This window comes from Halichoerus grypus, chromosome 10, assembly GCF_964656455.1.
Source record: "Halichoerus grypus chromosome 10, mHalGry1.hap1.1, whole genome shotgun sequence".
Lineage (NCBI taxonomy): Eukaryota > Metazoa > Chordata > Mammalia > Carnivora > Phocidae > Halichoerus > Halichoerus grypus.
Window position 1 is genome coordinate 93,653,267 of NC_135721.1, and position 15,592 is coordinate 93,668,858.

At 39.0% G+C, this 15,592-nt stretch overlaps 1 protein-coding gene across 1 annotated transcript in view; it reads right to left on the minus strand.

Moving 5' to 3' along the window:
- Positions 1–15,592, minus strand: part of KIZ (kizuna centrosomal protein) — a 130,687-nt gene that overhangs the window by 98,637 nt on the left and 16,458 nt on the right. Inside the window, exon 4 of the mRNA XM_078056857.1 lies at positions 11,338–11,430. Coding sequence (XP_077912983.1) covers positions 11,338–11,430 — 93 coding nt within the window. The remainder of the gene's footprint in view (positions 1–11,337; positions 11,431–15,592) is intronic.

Sequence of the window (15,592 nt, forward strand, 5' to 3'; positions counted from 1 at the left end):
AACCTTGACCTCTTAAAAAAAAAAAAAAAACCCAAAATTAAAAAAAAAAAAAACTGACAACAACATGTCATTTTAAACCCATTATATTAAATCTTAGAAATTAAAATTATTATACCCAATTCTGGATTGGGTCCTAGAACAGAAAAAGGACATTGATGGAAAAACCGGTAAAATATAAATAAAGTCCAGAGTTTAGTTAATAGTAATATACCTAAGTTGGTTTTTTAGATTTGAAAAATGTGGCACTGTAATGTAGGTTGTTAAGAACTGTGTGAACTGGGTGAGGGAATCCAAGGAAACTGTACTGTCTCTGCAACTTTTCTGCAAATCTAAAATTATTCTAGAATAAAAAGTTTACTTAAAAAATAACCCCTGGGAAGTGGGGTGTTGGAGATATCATTTAAGGGTACAAACTTGCAATGAGTAGTAAATAAGTCCTAGAGACCTAATGTACAATATAGTGAATATAGACAACAATATTATATTATAATCATCAAACTTGCTAAGAGACTAGAACTCAATTATCCTAACCACTGAAAGGAAATGGTAATTATGTAATGAGATAGAGGTGCTAATTATCACTACAATGGCAATCATATTACAATATATAAATTAACCTGTTATATACTTTATATATAGTTCAATAAAAAATAAATAAAACAACAATAACAATAAAAAAATCCCCAGTATTGATGAAGGTTAGGTAAAATAGAAGCTCCTATATTGTTGGTAGCAAAATAAACAGGCAAAATTGTCTGATAGCAAACAGGAAAGAATCCAGCATCAAAAGTCCTAAACATCCTTATTGCCTTTGATTCTGTAATTTTACAGGGAAACACCTTAAGGAAGTAAGCCTAACAGGAAAAAAAAAAAAAAGCTATGTGACAAGTTCATTTGCAGCATTATTTACAATCATGAAAAGTTAGAAGTAAACTGCATAAAATAGGGCAAGATTATGAAGTCACAAAAATGAGGCAAATGAAGACTATGGTGTAGCAAGGGAAATGCTTAGACACGGCAAGTGAAAAAAATCCAAAATTATATATTCAGTATGCTTATACCTATGTAAAGATAAATCTAACGTAGGAAAAAGAAATTAAGCAAAATGTGTTTGTATAGGATTATGCCAGGAAAATGAATATTGTTCTGCTCAACTGTTCCTTTTTCCAATTTAACAAATTTAACTTGACTTGACATGTTAAAAATAATTTTATTGAGCTATAATTCACATACCATAAAATTCATCCTTTTCAAGTATACAATTCAGGGGGTTTCCGTATAGTCACAAGTGTGGAGCCAACACCACAATCAATTTTAGAACACTTCATCACCCCCAAAAGAAGCCCTGTACCCTTTAGCAATCACTCCCCATCCTCCCTGACCAGCCCCCAGCCCCGGGCAACCACTTATCTACTGCACCATTTTACATTTCTACCAGCAATTATGTAAACTTTTATAACAAAAAAAATTACAAGAAACCTGCAAAAATTAACTGCTGCTTGCTATTAGGCAACGTTACATTTGAACCGGCTCAACATTTGCAAAGTAAAATAGTGGCTCCAGTAAAATACAAGCTGGGCTTCTGCAGGTTGGCAGCTTTCCCGTTTGCTGAGATCAGGCAGTGAGACAGGTGCCTCTTTTCTTTTTTAAAATAGTCTGTCATTTTGTTTGCTTAGCAACAGGAAATAGGGTGGTCTTTAATCTTAAAATTCTGACATTGTTATGTGTCTCACAAGCAGTTTCTAAGCCAGGGAAGCTGAAGAGAGAATGCCGTGTTTCACATTATTGTTGACACTGGAATAATATTAGGAATTGAAAAGTTTTTGAGAGATAGACGTTATTGCCAAAAGAAAGGGCGTGTATCAGTATTTAAGGATCTGACATAATGATCAATGTTTCTCTGCCTTCCTATTACTTTCTGTAGCTCAGTGCTTGAGGTAAATCTCTAAACCACGATTTCAGTTCAGTTCTTCCTTTTACCCTGACATAGTTATCTATCTGTAGTTTCTTTAAAAATTTTAGGAGCCACACAGGCATCCCAGTCACACTGATCCCTTAATAAAAATTTACATATAGGGGTGCCTGGGTGGCTCAGTTGGTTAAGCATCTGCCTTCGGCTCAGGTCATGATCCCAGAGTTCTGGGATCAAGTCCCCCGTCAGGCTCCCTGCTCAGCAGCGGAATCTGCTTCTCCCTCAACCTCTGCCCCTGCTCATGTGCTCTCTCTCTCTCTCTCAAATAAATAAATAAAATCTTTTTTAAAAATTTACATATAACAATCCTGAAGGAATTATTTTACTTTACCATGTGTTATAAACTGAATTGTGTCCTCCTCCTCCCCAAATTCTTATGCTGAAGCACTAATTCCCAGGGTGACTATTCGAAGATAGGACCTTTAAGGTAAGGTGATTAAGGTTAAATGAGTTCATAAGGGCAGGGCCCTAATCCGATAGGACTGGTGGTCTCATAAGAGGAGGAGATAACAGAGATCCTCTCTCCAGGCAAATGCACAAAGAAGAGGCCATGTGAGGACACAGAGAAGGGGCAGTCATCTGCAACCCAGAGAGAGAGAGGCCCTACCAGAAACCAACTCTGCTGGCACCCTGACCCTGGACTTTCAGCTTCCAGAATTGTGAGAAAATAAATTTCTATTACTTAAGCCCCCAGTCTGTGGTATTTTGTTAGGGTCACCTGAGCTAAGACATCATGCCAACACTTAACACTTCTTTCATTTTGCCACTGTGGTAAATTATAGACACAATTAAATTTTTATAGCTGAGGCCACAAAGAGATATCTCTGGCCATTAAATCCAATAGTCACTGGAACTGTCTTAATTTTAAAATGGATCCATTAAATTTAGGCTTCAAAGGTATGTTCTGTAAGTAATTTTGTTGGGTAAATCACTACAACATCAGTCGATTACAAGCTGTTATCACCCAGTGGCTTTATGTCCCATTTCTTTAATTCATAGGTAGCCTCTCCATCCCCAGAGCTGGTGTCTCCACCATCCTAGATGAGTGGCAAGAAGTCAGCACAAAAGAATGGCTACTCTGGTGGAGACCAAAGATGGAGATGATGGGGACAGTGGTGAGAGTGGTGGCAGGATCAGTGAACATTTGTCAAGCACTTACCGGGTGTCAAGCAGATTTATATTCATTACCTTTTTTCATCCTCAAAACAACCATTACTATTTCCCTGCTCTTATGGGACTTAGTTAGCAAGGTTGAACAATTTGCTCTTGGTCATAGGATTCAGACCCACACACAAGGACTCTGATGCCCATCTTTTGGTGCTACGATACTCCAAACGAAATCAGTGAGACTCAAACTGTGTTACTGAACCACAGCTATTTTGAAAAACAAACAAATACAAAAAATCTCTAATAATAAAGTGGAAGTCTACAACTAATTTCCTACTAAATTCAACCAGTACAAAATCAGACCTATTAAAATAAAATGGAACCTCTACGTAACAAATAAAATCAAGTCTATGTACACGGTAAATGGGAAGAGTAGGAGAAAAGCAGAAACTTCAACTGAAATTTAGCATTCCTAAATTGTGAAAACTGGTGATTTTCAAAAAATAAACACACACACCCCAGCACCATCCTTTCCCCCATTACCCCCAGGCCTACGCAATTGCCTTGAATAAAACAGTACAAAGTCATGGTTTTCAAGAAGAGAAGCTTAACAAATATCTGAGAATATCAAGACAACAGCCCTTTCTTAATATGCCCTATATATGCTCCGTGGTTCCCACACAGGGTGGCTCAGGATATAACTGTGTCTCTTAGAGTTTCCTGTTCAAAAAGAAATGTGCAGAACTACATCAGAAAGGCAGAATGCCAGCTCCAGTTCCTAATATTGAGAGATGTGAGTGAGGACAGAGGCAACTCACACACTACAATTAAAAGAGCAATCCCATCCACAGGCAGGGTCTTTCTTCCTAAAATCCTCATCACTTCCTCAAACTTTTTTTTTTTTTTTACTGTATTAACATTATTAAACTAACTAGAGCTCCTATTTCTTTTTTTAAATTAATTAATTTACTTGAGAGAGAGAGCAAGAGCAAGTGCAAGCAAGGAGGGGGGGAAGAGGAAGAGGGAGAGAGAATGTCAAGCAGAATCCTGGCTGAGCACGGAGGCCGACTCAGGGCTGAATCCCACGACCCATGGGATCATGACCTGAGCTGAAATCACTAGTCAGACGCTTAACCGGCTGAGTCACCCAAGTGCCCCCAGAGCTTCTATTTCTTGAGGATAGATTACCGAAAGTTGGATTGCTGGCACAAAGCATATGTGTACAGCCAAACCCCTGCACAGTCAAAAATCTGTATATAACTTTTGACTCCCTCAAAACTTTAATTACTAATAGCCTCCTGCTGACCAGAAGCCTTACCTATAACATAAACAGTCGATTAACACATATTTTTGTATGTTACATGTGTTATATATATACTGTATTCTTACAATAACGCAAGCCAGAGAAAAGAAAATTATAAGGAAAGTACATTTATAGTATTGCACATAAATTTATTTTTAAAAATCTGCGTATAAGTGAACCCATACAGCTCAAACCCATGTTGTTCAAGGATCAACTGTATATTTAATTGTGATAATTACTGCCAGGTTCCTTTCCAAAAAAGTTCTAGCACTAACTCATTTTTTTTCAGACTACATGAAAAATACTATTTTTTCTAATAATAAGTATATATGTATACTTATACATATAAGTATATGAAGTTTGGAAAATCTTCTAAAGAATAAGAAATCAATATTTGTTCTCCTGTGGAGACTTCTGTAATCCCTTGTACTATCAAAGGGAGAAAAGAAACAGTGTTTTCCACAAAATTTATCTCCCTCTTGCTAAGTCGACTTATGTTTCCTTTTCCCCTTCTCCTTCACTTTTTCTCTTTTCTCTCTCACTCCACTACAAGATGTGTACCTATACATATATACGCGCACACACACACACACATATATATGTGCAATTTTCTCACTTGTAAGAACCTTTGACACATAACACACTTGTCACATAATTCCACCACAGAGAGAGCAAAGGAAGATAGTTGTGTAGCCAAATGTTTCCACAAAAGGAAAGTTTAAAAATATGGTTATTTTTTTGGGGCACCTGGGTGGCTCAGTCGGTTGAGCGACTGCCTTCGGCTCAGGTCATGATCCTGGAGTCCCAGGATCGAGTCCCATATCAGGCTCCCTGCTCTGCTGGGAGTCTGCTTCTCCCTCTGACCCTCCCCCTTCTCATGCTCTCTCTCTCTCTCTCTCTAATAAATAAAATAAAATATTAAAAAAAATAAATAAATAAAATAAAAAATAAAAATATGGTTATTTTCATTCTTGACTGTGAGAAAGAGGCTAAGTCCCTTCCAGAGAGGCTTCTTTCCACCATTCTCCTAAGTGAAACCTTTCTTCCAGTAACTGAGAAGCAAGCTGATGTATTTATTAGTTAAGGCTCTGCCACTAACCACTTATGTGATCTGGAGACAAGTTACTTAATTTCTTTGGGCCTCCATCTCCTAATCTGTAAAACGGGTATAAAAACAAATCTTACTTTGTAAAGTTGTTGTAACGAGTGTGTGTATATTTACATATATTTATAGATGTATAATTTAAATCCTTAGAACAGTACCTGAAACAGAGTAAGATCAATGTAAGTGTTAGCTGTTATTCTGAGCCATATTACTCACTTAGGAGGTACCCTCGAGAGAAAGCAGGATGTGGAGAGTTCAAACTTCACCTGCCTTTGAAATCCAGCGGAATGGGGCACACATCTTGCTCAAGAAGAATGTCTCTCTCCTGTTCCTCACTGCAGACTGACAGGCTGCCACCTCTCACCAGGTGAGGTCTAGACCCTACTGTGCAGGAGCTCATGGTCTAGTAAGCCTGGAGAGAAGAGCATTTTCTAGCCTCTCCTGAAAAAAGATCTGCAGATCTAGTTTTAGGGCCAGGATTTGAAAAACTATTTGTGTAATTTGGTTTAATTTTTAATTGTTTTGTGACTAGAAACACATACAAATAAAAAAGCTATTCAGATCAAAGAGGTCCAGCTGAACACCTTTGGATTTGTCATTGCCCTAGGTCAAATAAAGTCACAACTTTGAGGATGGCAGAGCTGAGGGTGGGTCACCATCCCAAGCAAGGTACAACATCCTGGTATTAGAAACCTGGGCAACCACTCAGCGCCCCACTTTAGGGAGATTCTTGCACTCTTTCTAATTGAGCAGTGGTTCAAGGAGACTGCTGGTGAACGAAGCACTGTGGGCCACTCCTTAGTGGGGCTAAGAAATTGGGGCTTATATAGATAACCCAACCCCTTTACCCCCTGCCCTGCACTGCTCTTTCCAGTAGCAGGTATGACAGGGCCAGACCCATATCCACGGGAACCTCACCATCCCAGTACATGCCCACAGTAAGCTCCTGGGCTGGGAGCTCCCCTCACTGCTGTACAGCAGCCAGGAGTGGAGGCAGGCACAGCATTCAGTCAGTGACAGATAGGAGCTAAGGAATAAACTCCTCTCTTTCCTGCTTCCAGGTGTGAGGACACTGAGGTGTGTGTGACAGTCTTCCAAGGTTCCCCGATGGGACTGAGCTCCAGTTGCTCACAGTGGTAACCTACTCAGTCACACACTACTGGCCTTGTGACTTTCTCTCTCCTCTATCTGAGCTTCCTGGGACCACCTCCCAAATAATCCACCTATATTCCAATCCTTATCTCAGGATCTGCTTCCAGGAGATTCCAACCTAGGAATTCCAACCTAAGTTATTTCCTCTTTAAATATGGACACTTCAGGAGAGTCTTATGACTCCTTTCCCATTGCCATGATGTTTATTTCAATTGTGTGTCTCCTCCATGACACTGGTTGCTTTACCCCTTGGAGATGAGCCCGGGCCTCACAGTGGCTGCCTTGGTCTTATGCAAACTGCTCAGATCCCGGGAGCTGCAGTCTGTCTTCTGGGAGTGGAAACCTTCCCATCATGAAACATGGGGGCGTCTTCCCTGTCTGGTGCCTCCCCTGCAGTGGGACTGCTCCCAACCCCAGCTCCACCACCTCTCCCGACACGGCTCCAACACGGCTCCAGCACGGCACTGGGTGCACAACTGTCTTCTCACTTGGAAGTTCTTCTTCAGTAGAGCTTTCAGGTATTTCTTCTGCCCTACCAAGTCAACTCAAGCAGATGCTCCTTTTATTGGAAACATGAGCAGTTCAGAGACAGGCACTCCACTATCCTTGGCTCACCTGACATAGCTGGAATATTGAAACCATTTCACTCTCTCCCAAGGTTAGGTACAAATGCAGCATCTAAATGGGTAACTGAAATATTTTGCATGATGTGGCCAGGCTGTTTTTACTGGATCAGGAATTTTTCCCAACTTTGGAAGAGAATTTCACCCGCACCACCCTAGATGGCAGGGCAGCAAGATAGCTAATAGCATGGACGCCAAAGCCAAATGGTCTGGTTTTGAGTTTTGGCTCTGCGTCACTGTGTAGTCTTAGGCAAGTTAATTAACCTCTCTGAGCCCTCCCATGAATGAAGGTAACAACAGCATCTACTTCCAGGATTGTTGAGAAGATCAAATGAGCTGATGAATATAAAGTGCTTCACGTAGAAGCTGGCACAGCATAAGTGTGCAATGATCATTAGCCATTGTTACTATTAGTATCAGAAGTGCAAGGAACAACCTACATAACCATTTCTCCACGTGACCCTTGCAGGAAGGTTTAAAACAGTGAAGTGGAACTCCCCAATTTGAACTTTAGCCCTTTGATGAAATTCCCTGGTCCTCCACAGCTCTCCAGCCAGGCCTAGCACAGTATAATCCTGCTGTGAAGTATCCAGTTCAATTCTACTTTTGGTAGAATATGTTTCACAGTATAATAGTTCAAAGAAACTTCACAACACCTACCCCAAAATTTATATTCTCGTTCACAACTGCTATCTCCATCTCTCTTGGTACATACGATTTGATGTATTTTTATGTATATTCTTTAGTCACTGCTCCTAAGAAAAACTGAGCAACTAGAACATGCCCATGCCTAAAGACTAACAGAATTAGAGTTTACCCCCAAAACAACAACAAAAAAAATGCAATGTATAATAGAGGAAAAGGATTATTAAATTATAGTAAAATCTGTGTGGATTCAAATGGGGGCTTGAACTTTGTCTTTTTGCTGTTAACCAAAAAACAAAAGTTTACTAAGTAAACTAATACTGGCAACGAGCTTGGGGAATGAGTAGACCAATTACTAATTCTCTTAAGAGCACACATGACCCTGAAGAGTAGCCACTGGATGCATGAAGACTCTGGATGTCTTATGAAACTGAGCTAGAGTTTTACCTTGAGAAGATGGACAACCACTACTTCATGACTTTTCTTAGTAGAGTATCCAAGTTACTGCTACAGTTGAAAGGTACACAACCATTTAAAAGACATATCTTCTTGTAATTCAGAACTATCACTAATTTGATAAATCCTCTCCCTCTCATTAGTGCTTTCCACTTCATTGGCAACCCCAACTTCAGCTCCTAACTCTTCCTGTCTGAACCAACCCTGATTTCTTCAGTTCTACCAACTCCTTCCCCCAGTTCCTCCTGCACGGCACCACCAGCCTCATCTTCCTGCAGCTGCACGCTGGTGATGACGCTGCTCTGTCCACAAGTTCTGCTTTCACCTGCCCCAACACACACAGACACACATATATACTCCCACATACACGCACACACGATTCCAGGAGGAAATCTCAATCCTTAACCCGGTACGTATAAAAATTAACTGCCAGTCCCTGAAGCCCGACAACTCTGAGAACAGAGACAAATTCATCTGACTGTCTAAAGAGATGTGTGGGTTTCCACTGGAAAAGAAAATGTAACTCATATAAGGAATTGTTCTCAAAATAGTATATAAGGAGGATTAACTAATTCATCATTTTACTGAAATGTATTTAGTTCCATAATGTAACTTTCCAAGCTCATTCTCTACCACTTCCCTACAAGAACATTCGACTTTAGCCAGGCTGAACAACCAACCACTGGGCTTTCCTGCTTCTGCTCCTTCACTCATAACATCTCCAAACCTTAGAATGTCTACCATATTCCCATTGACTGACATCCTTCCCATCCTGCACACTAGTTCAAACACCACCTCCTCCACCAAGCCTTGCACCACTCATGTCAGTGGAAGCAAACCTTTTTTCTTCATGCAGCACATGCCTACCCCATGTCACTGGTATTTATCACATACTATCCTGTGCCTTAGAAAGGACATCTCCTTGAAGGCCAACACTGTGGAATTCATAGGGGGACCTACTGTGGCTTCTCACACAAATCTCTTGCTCAGAACCTACTTACTGACTTCAACCAGTGACGCTATACTGTATACTTCTGGCCAGTCCCTGAAGACGGACAACTCTGGGAACAGAGACGAATTCATCTGACTGTCTAAAGAAGAGATGTGTGGATTTCCACTGGGAAAAAAAAATGTAACTCATATGATAAGGAATTGCTCTGGAATTAGTATATAAGAAGGATTAACTAACTCATCATTTTACTGAAATGTATTTAGCTTTCAATTGATGGAACATCAATAGGAAATTGAAAAAGGCAAGATATAAATTTCTCAAAATGTTACCTGATTGATTCCTACATATAGTCAATAATCAAAGCTTTTAGGGAGATGACACCTTTCTATATAAAGGGAAATACTTCTCTTCTAATTATTATATGTAACATCTTTAAGGGGTTGTCAGCTGTATGTCTCTTGTCCTAATTTTAAATATAACTTAAAAGGAGACTACATAACTGTATATAAGGTAAAGAATCAGTAGGGCAAATAGAAAAAAAAAATCTCCCGTTTTACTTAAGTACCATTGACACTGTCGTACTAAGAATGTGTTTATCAGGAATGGCATAGAAAGAACAAAACAGTTTATAGATTAAAAACACATCAATTATTTCATGACCCAATGTCAAACAGAAAAACTGCCTGAACGGTTTAGAAGTCTATCACATCATACCACGTTTAGCGTACATCTAATGGCACAGAAATCATTTATCATTAAAGGCCTTTTTATATAGGTCAAGGTTGCTGGGACTTGGTGTTTTGTATCTTACAGTTTAAAGAATGCTCTAAATTCTAGGTTTTTTAACTTTTTAGTCTTTGGGAAGGAAAACTAAAACTTCCTATAAACTCAGATTAATGCCTGCTAATGCATGGAAAAAAGGAAAACTAAAACCTTCCTCCTACTATAAAAACAAAATAGTGTGGCCTCTGTTTCTTTTCTGATAAGAGTCTTAAATACCAAACAGTTAACTGCATAATAACATTTACTGGCAGCCAGGCAGCCTGCTTAGCAGATATATAAAGCAGGTAAAAGGAGAAAAAGTTAATTTCTTGGCTGAATGATTCCATCGGTAGCTATAGGGCAAACCTGAAAGTCTTTTAGTAAAGTAGCAGTTGGTTCTTCTATCAATCTGTAGCACACATACTCTTCCAAGGAAAGCATTAAATATGAAAATCATATCCCGTTATCATCGGTTTCCAGCTTTCAGCCCAGTAAGCTTTTCTTAATGAATGCTGCAGCCTAAGGAACAAGCATGCTGTTGGCTTCTCTGAATAATGGAGTGATGCTACCATTTTTGCTTATTACAATATCGACTGGCTGAGGGGGTTTCACACATAGTCACAAGTGACTACTCTTGCCAGCATGCTCCAAGTTATTACAAGATGTTTTTAGACATTTCATCTAAAAGAGCTTTACTGCTTTTAGTGAAGAAAACATCTATGGTCTTGAACAGAATCATTTATATGGAGATAGGCTGCAGGATTAGAAGCCTGCATTATGGCAGATACATAGCAGAATTTATTTAAGTATTCCTTGCCAGTCTTTTTGTCTGTTGCTTAGATATGCAATCTTTTCTTTCCACTTCCTCTGTAAAAAGGTTAAAATGTACAAAATTATATATACAAAGAAGAGAAGCAAAAGGCCGTATTTTGTTTACCTTTTACTTAAAACATTTCTGGAACTAAGAAAAAAAAAAGCGGCTACAAAGCATTATTTAGACAAACATAATTTCACCCACTAACGCCTCTAAGGTTTTCTTGGGAATCTGCCTCTTTTAAACCTGCCCGTGACGGCCTTTCAGCACATTTAATTGAATTAGACATTAAAGCAATACTCTATAAGGAAAAGTCTTTAAATAATACTTAAGGGTTAATCAAAAAGATCTTTTCAATGAGATGATTTTATTTAAAACACTATTGTAAAAGAGGAATACTCCAGAAATCCTCTGTCAACAGAAGGTTTATTATCTTAATTTATTACCTTTCCTCTGTCTTCATCTTCCAGTTTGCCTCTTGTTCCCAGGCTCTCTTTTGACAGTAGCTGCATCTTCTTCATTTGAGCCTCATATTTGTTCTAAACATAAACAAAGTTTTGATTTTTTGGTGGCTCTTATGACAACCAGCACCCGTCTATATTTTTCAGTCTTTAGAGCATAAAAAGAACACTGAAGTAGAAAGTAAAAGCTGATGTTGCCAAGAAATTCAACTTATCTTAGAAAATAGATAATTTCACAAATAAAATGTCAAAAGCTGAGTTCTATAAAATGCTCTATTTTTTAATGCATTTTTATTTAACTTCCCCCCCCACAAAACATTTAATTAACATACAATGTATTATTTGTTTCAGGGGAAAAATGCTTATTTTAAATAAGATTTGATGGATTCTGTCTTTCATCAACATAGGGAATAAAACCTTGGAACATCAAGCGCTCAGGAAAATCCAGTTACTTTACTATGAAAGCAACACACTGGACAGTGTCTACTCTGAAAACTTTTGTCCTAAAGGAAAAGAAATCAATCCTACTGACTTCTTATCTGTATGATATCTACATTAGTATCATGGTGCTACTATGATATACTATTTGCTAGATCATTGACTTGAAACGAATTCCATTTTCTATGAATAAAGATATATAGTAGACATCAGAGATCAGCACCATAGGGATGATGTTTGCTCTGGCACTAATAACTACATAAAGATGTCTGCTTCATTATCGCACTATAATTGATGAAAGTGATTCCATCATAAAATGACTTTTTCTTAAAAGCAAGGCATAAAAGGTGCTTTGATTCAGTATGTTAGTAGCTAAAACCTTAAGAAATTCATTAATGGTGGTCCATCACAGATAAGTATCAGAACATTTTCTAAATTAGGTAGGCCATGATGCACTGCAATTAGAAATACACCTATGGGAGAGAAAAAAGAAATACACCTATGAGATAATCAAATTAGAAAACTGTTCCCTTAGTTCTCAGTCTGAACATGAAATTGGCCTCAGCTTTGTTCTGACACACAAAAAAACAGTGATGAAAATTGATTTGTTTCCCTCAAAATATCTTAAAGGGTATTATATGCTGCCCCATTTTTAATAACAGTTAAGCAGGGAATTTTTTTCTCTCTCAGAATATTAACATGATAGATGAAGGTAATGATCTAAAAAGATTCCTAATTAAATAAAAGTTTTATAAGGCCAGTACACACAACAAACCAAGAAAAGATAAAGAAATAAGGCAATTAAGATAATATAATTTACATCTCTGTGTTCTATATCTACCCCTTTGGACTCAGAGATATTTACTTTTTAACCCCAAAAGCTTTCAAAAGGCATACTTTACAGATTCTAAGGGAAAGTATCCTTATAAAGGGATGGGGTAGATTATTAAATAAACAAAATAAACATTGAGTTTTATTAAATAATTAGAGGTTAAACACAAATTCTTCATTCCTGTGGTTGCAAATATTTTCTTAGGTTCTTTGAGATCAGTTATAAACATGCAACAGCCATTATATCTGATTTCCTCATTATGGGATCATTTCAGAGCCACACCTTCCAAAGACAGAGTACTTTCTCATGGAAACATGTGAGTTTGTTTAATTCATTTTGCTGCAGCAAAAACTGATAACTGCATTAGGGCTTTATAAAGAACAGTAAGGAAGTCTCTTCACTAGCCCAATTTAGACTGTTCTCAGTGCATCCAAAAAATTTACTCGGAATTGTAGGTACTTTTCTAAATTAGTGAGCAAATAAAAACCGAACAATGTATTTGAAATTAAAAGTTGCTACAGGGGCGCCTGGGTGGCTCAGTCGTTAAGCGTCTGCCTTCAACTCAGGTCATGATCAAGCCCCACATCGGGCTCCCTGCTCAGCGGGAAGCCTGCTTCTCCCTCTCCCACTTCCCCTGCTTGTGTTCCCTCTCTCGCTGTGTCTCTCTCTGTCAAATAAATAAATAAAATATAAAAAAAAAAGTTGCTATAAAAATCGAACAATGTATTTGAAATCAAAAGTTTACTATAAGTGGATAATTGATACAAACTATAATTCTACATCCCCTAGGACCACAGACTTGCACCTACAAATGCTCTCTTTCTTTTCCTTTTATTTATACATAGGACACTTGGTTACCATCCATCAAATCCACCTTCTGAACACTGGAGAGCAAGGGTTTTCAACCCCCACCTCCTATTCTATCTGCATATAAATGAAGGGTTGTACTACTATGTTTAAAATTTTTGAAGTTTGGAAAACTGTATAGATGAACCTTTCCACAACTTCCACAGCTAACAATGTCTGATGAGACAGCAGAGCACGCGTTCCAGTTTTCCAACCATCAGTCTTTCGTGTTTTATTCCCCATTTCTTCTCTGATCAGGTCCCATTATATTTCCACAATACATCAGGGCTTATATTGCATCCTTTCTGTCTGGTGCTGACTCAGGTCCCTGTTCCCTCCTTTGTGTGGCCTAGATTCCTCACTGTCAGAGTTGCTGCTTTGGGGGCCAAAGTTCTTATGTCCCGGTAGCATTTCCAGTCCATAGCCTCTCTAAGGACAGTCCTTTCTTCCCCCAACTCCCCTAGGGAAATCTGTTTTAATAAACCCAAGAGCATAGAATCAATCCATCAGGTAACTTGTTCTGTCCGTTACCATCTTGCTTCACAGCACTGGGCTGGATGCTGCCCACCTACATTTACGAGGACTCTTCTATTCACTTCCTTACTATGCGTAAACCATTTCATCTCGGCTCAACTGATGAAATCTGTTGATGATGGTTTCAGGTGGTGGGAAGAGGAGATGGAGGTCCTGGCGGGTCTTTCAGGTCTCTAAGATATCTCTCCATGCTCATGACATGTCTCATTTTCCATTCTTTCCTTCTTTTCTTCTGTATTCCCACTTAGATTCCTTCAGTTTCCCCTCATCACATTAGCACTTGCCTGAAAGTGTCACTACTACCTTTTATTTAAACAGGCTTCCTTTTTTCAGTGGTCTTTGGGATTATATAAACATTCTCAGTTACAGAATTGAACACTTAAAATCTACTGGCCCAGCCTCCTCATGTTGGAGTTGAAAAGATGGGTACAGAGAGTTACACAAACTGTCTGATTTGACCCTCAGGGCTACAGTTCACTATCTTTTGTTTTCTCTTCTATTTCTTCCAGTATACAGGTTTCCTCTTAAACACTGAGTTTTTACAAAAAGGTATGGAGAACACTTACTTATATGCAACTAATGCATATTAACAAGACACTCTTATCCTAAAAAATAGGATAAGCTACAGACTGTCTTCCAGGAGCCTGAAGGCCATGCCCTGTCCACAGTGGCTTCACAACGCTCAGTAGGAATTGAATGAGAACTCAAAGATTTGTTCTCTTCAAATTTTATCCCCAGTAGGCACATATCACCTAAGAACTGAATTTTTAACAAGAATCACATCTTTAAATGGTGACATTATATCTTTAGAGTGCCTCTGCTATTAAAGAGAAATGCTCCTGGGAAGGTATAACACAGGATAGAACCAATACCACATTAGCTCTCCCATAGTTGTCTGTGGTCCATAAGAGAGAAAGATGAAAAATATGGAAGAGTCAATTTTCAGTTGGTGGGGGAGTCTCAATGCTTACTGAGTGCTTCAAGACTACGGAAGTGTTCCTCAATGCTAACTGAGTGCTTATTATATGCCACATTCTGGGTCAGATACTGACAGCATTGAAATAAGATGAGGAGCCCACAGTGAGGTGGGAAAACATGTAAACAATCCCACGAAGGAAGTGCTTACAGAGATAATTATGGCACAGACCTAAGGCAGGACAGAGGGAAAGACGCCTTCTACTTGAAGGAGATAGGAGATAATGCAGTGCTTTCAAGGAAATACAGTGTTCAGCATGTTTAAAATTCAGTGGGTGTGTGTGAGTGAGTATATGTGTGTGTGAGAGAGAGAATGCGCACATGTGTGGGAGATAAAGATGGAGAGGGATGGGGGAAGACATGGGGGTGAGGGAATATTGCATGAGGGGGTACGGAGGAGACAGGGGTGAGGAGAGCTGGGGGTGGGGAGAGGGAGCGAGCAGAGATAGGAGGCAGAGATGGGGACAGAGGAAGGAGGTGGGGGGGCGCGTGGGGAAGAGAAAATGTGCACATGTCTGTGTATTTGTGTGAGAGGGACAGTGAGAAGGAATGTGTTAGCGCGTGCACATGCATGCATGTGTTAAGGGTCATAAGGCTGAACTGCGGGATAGTGTG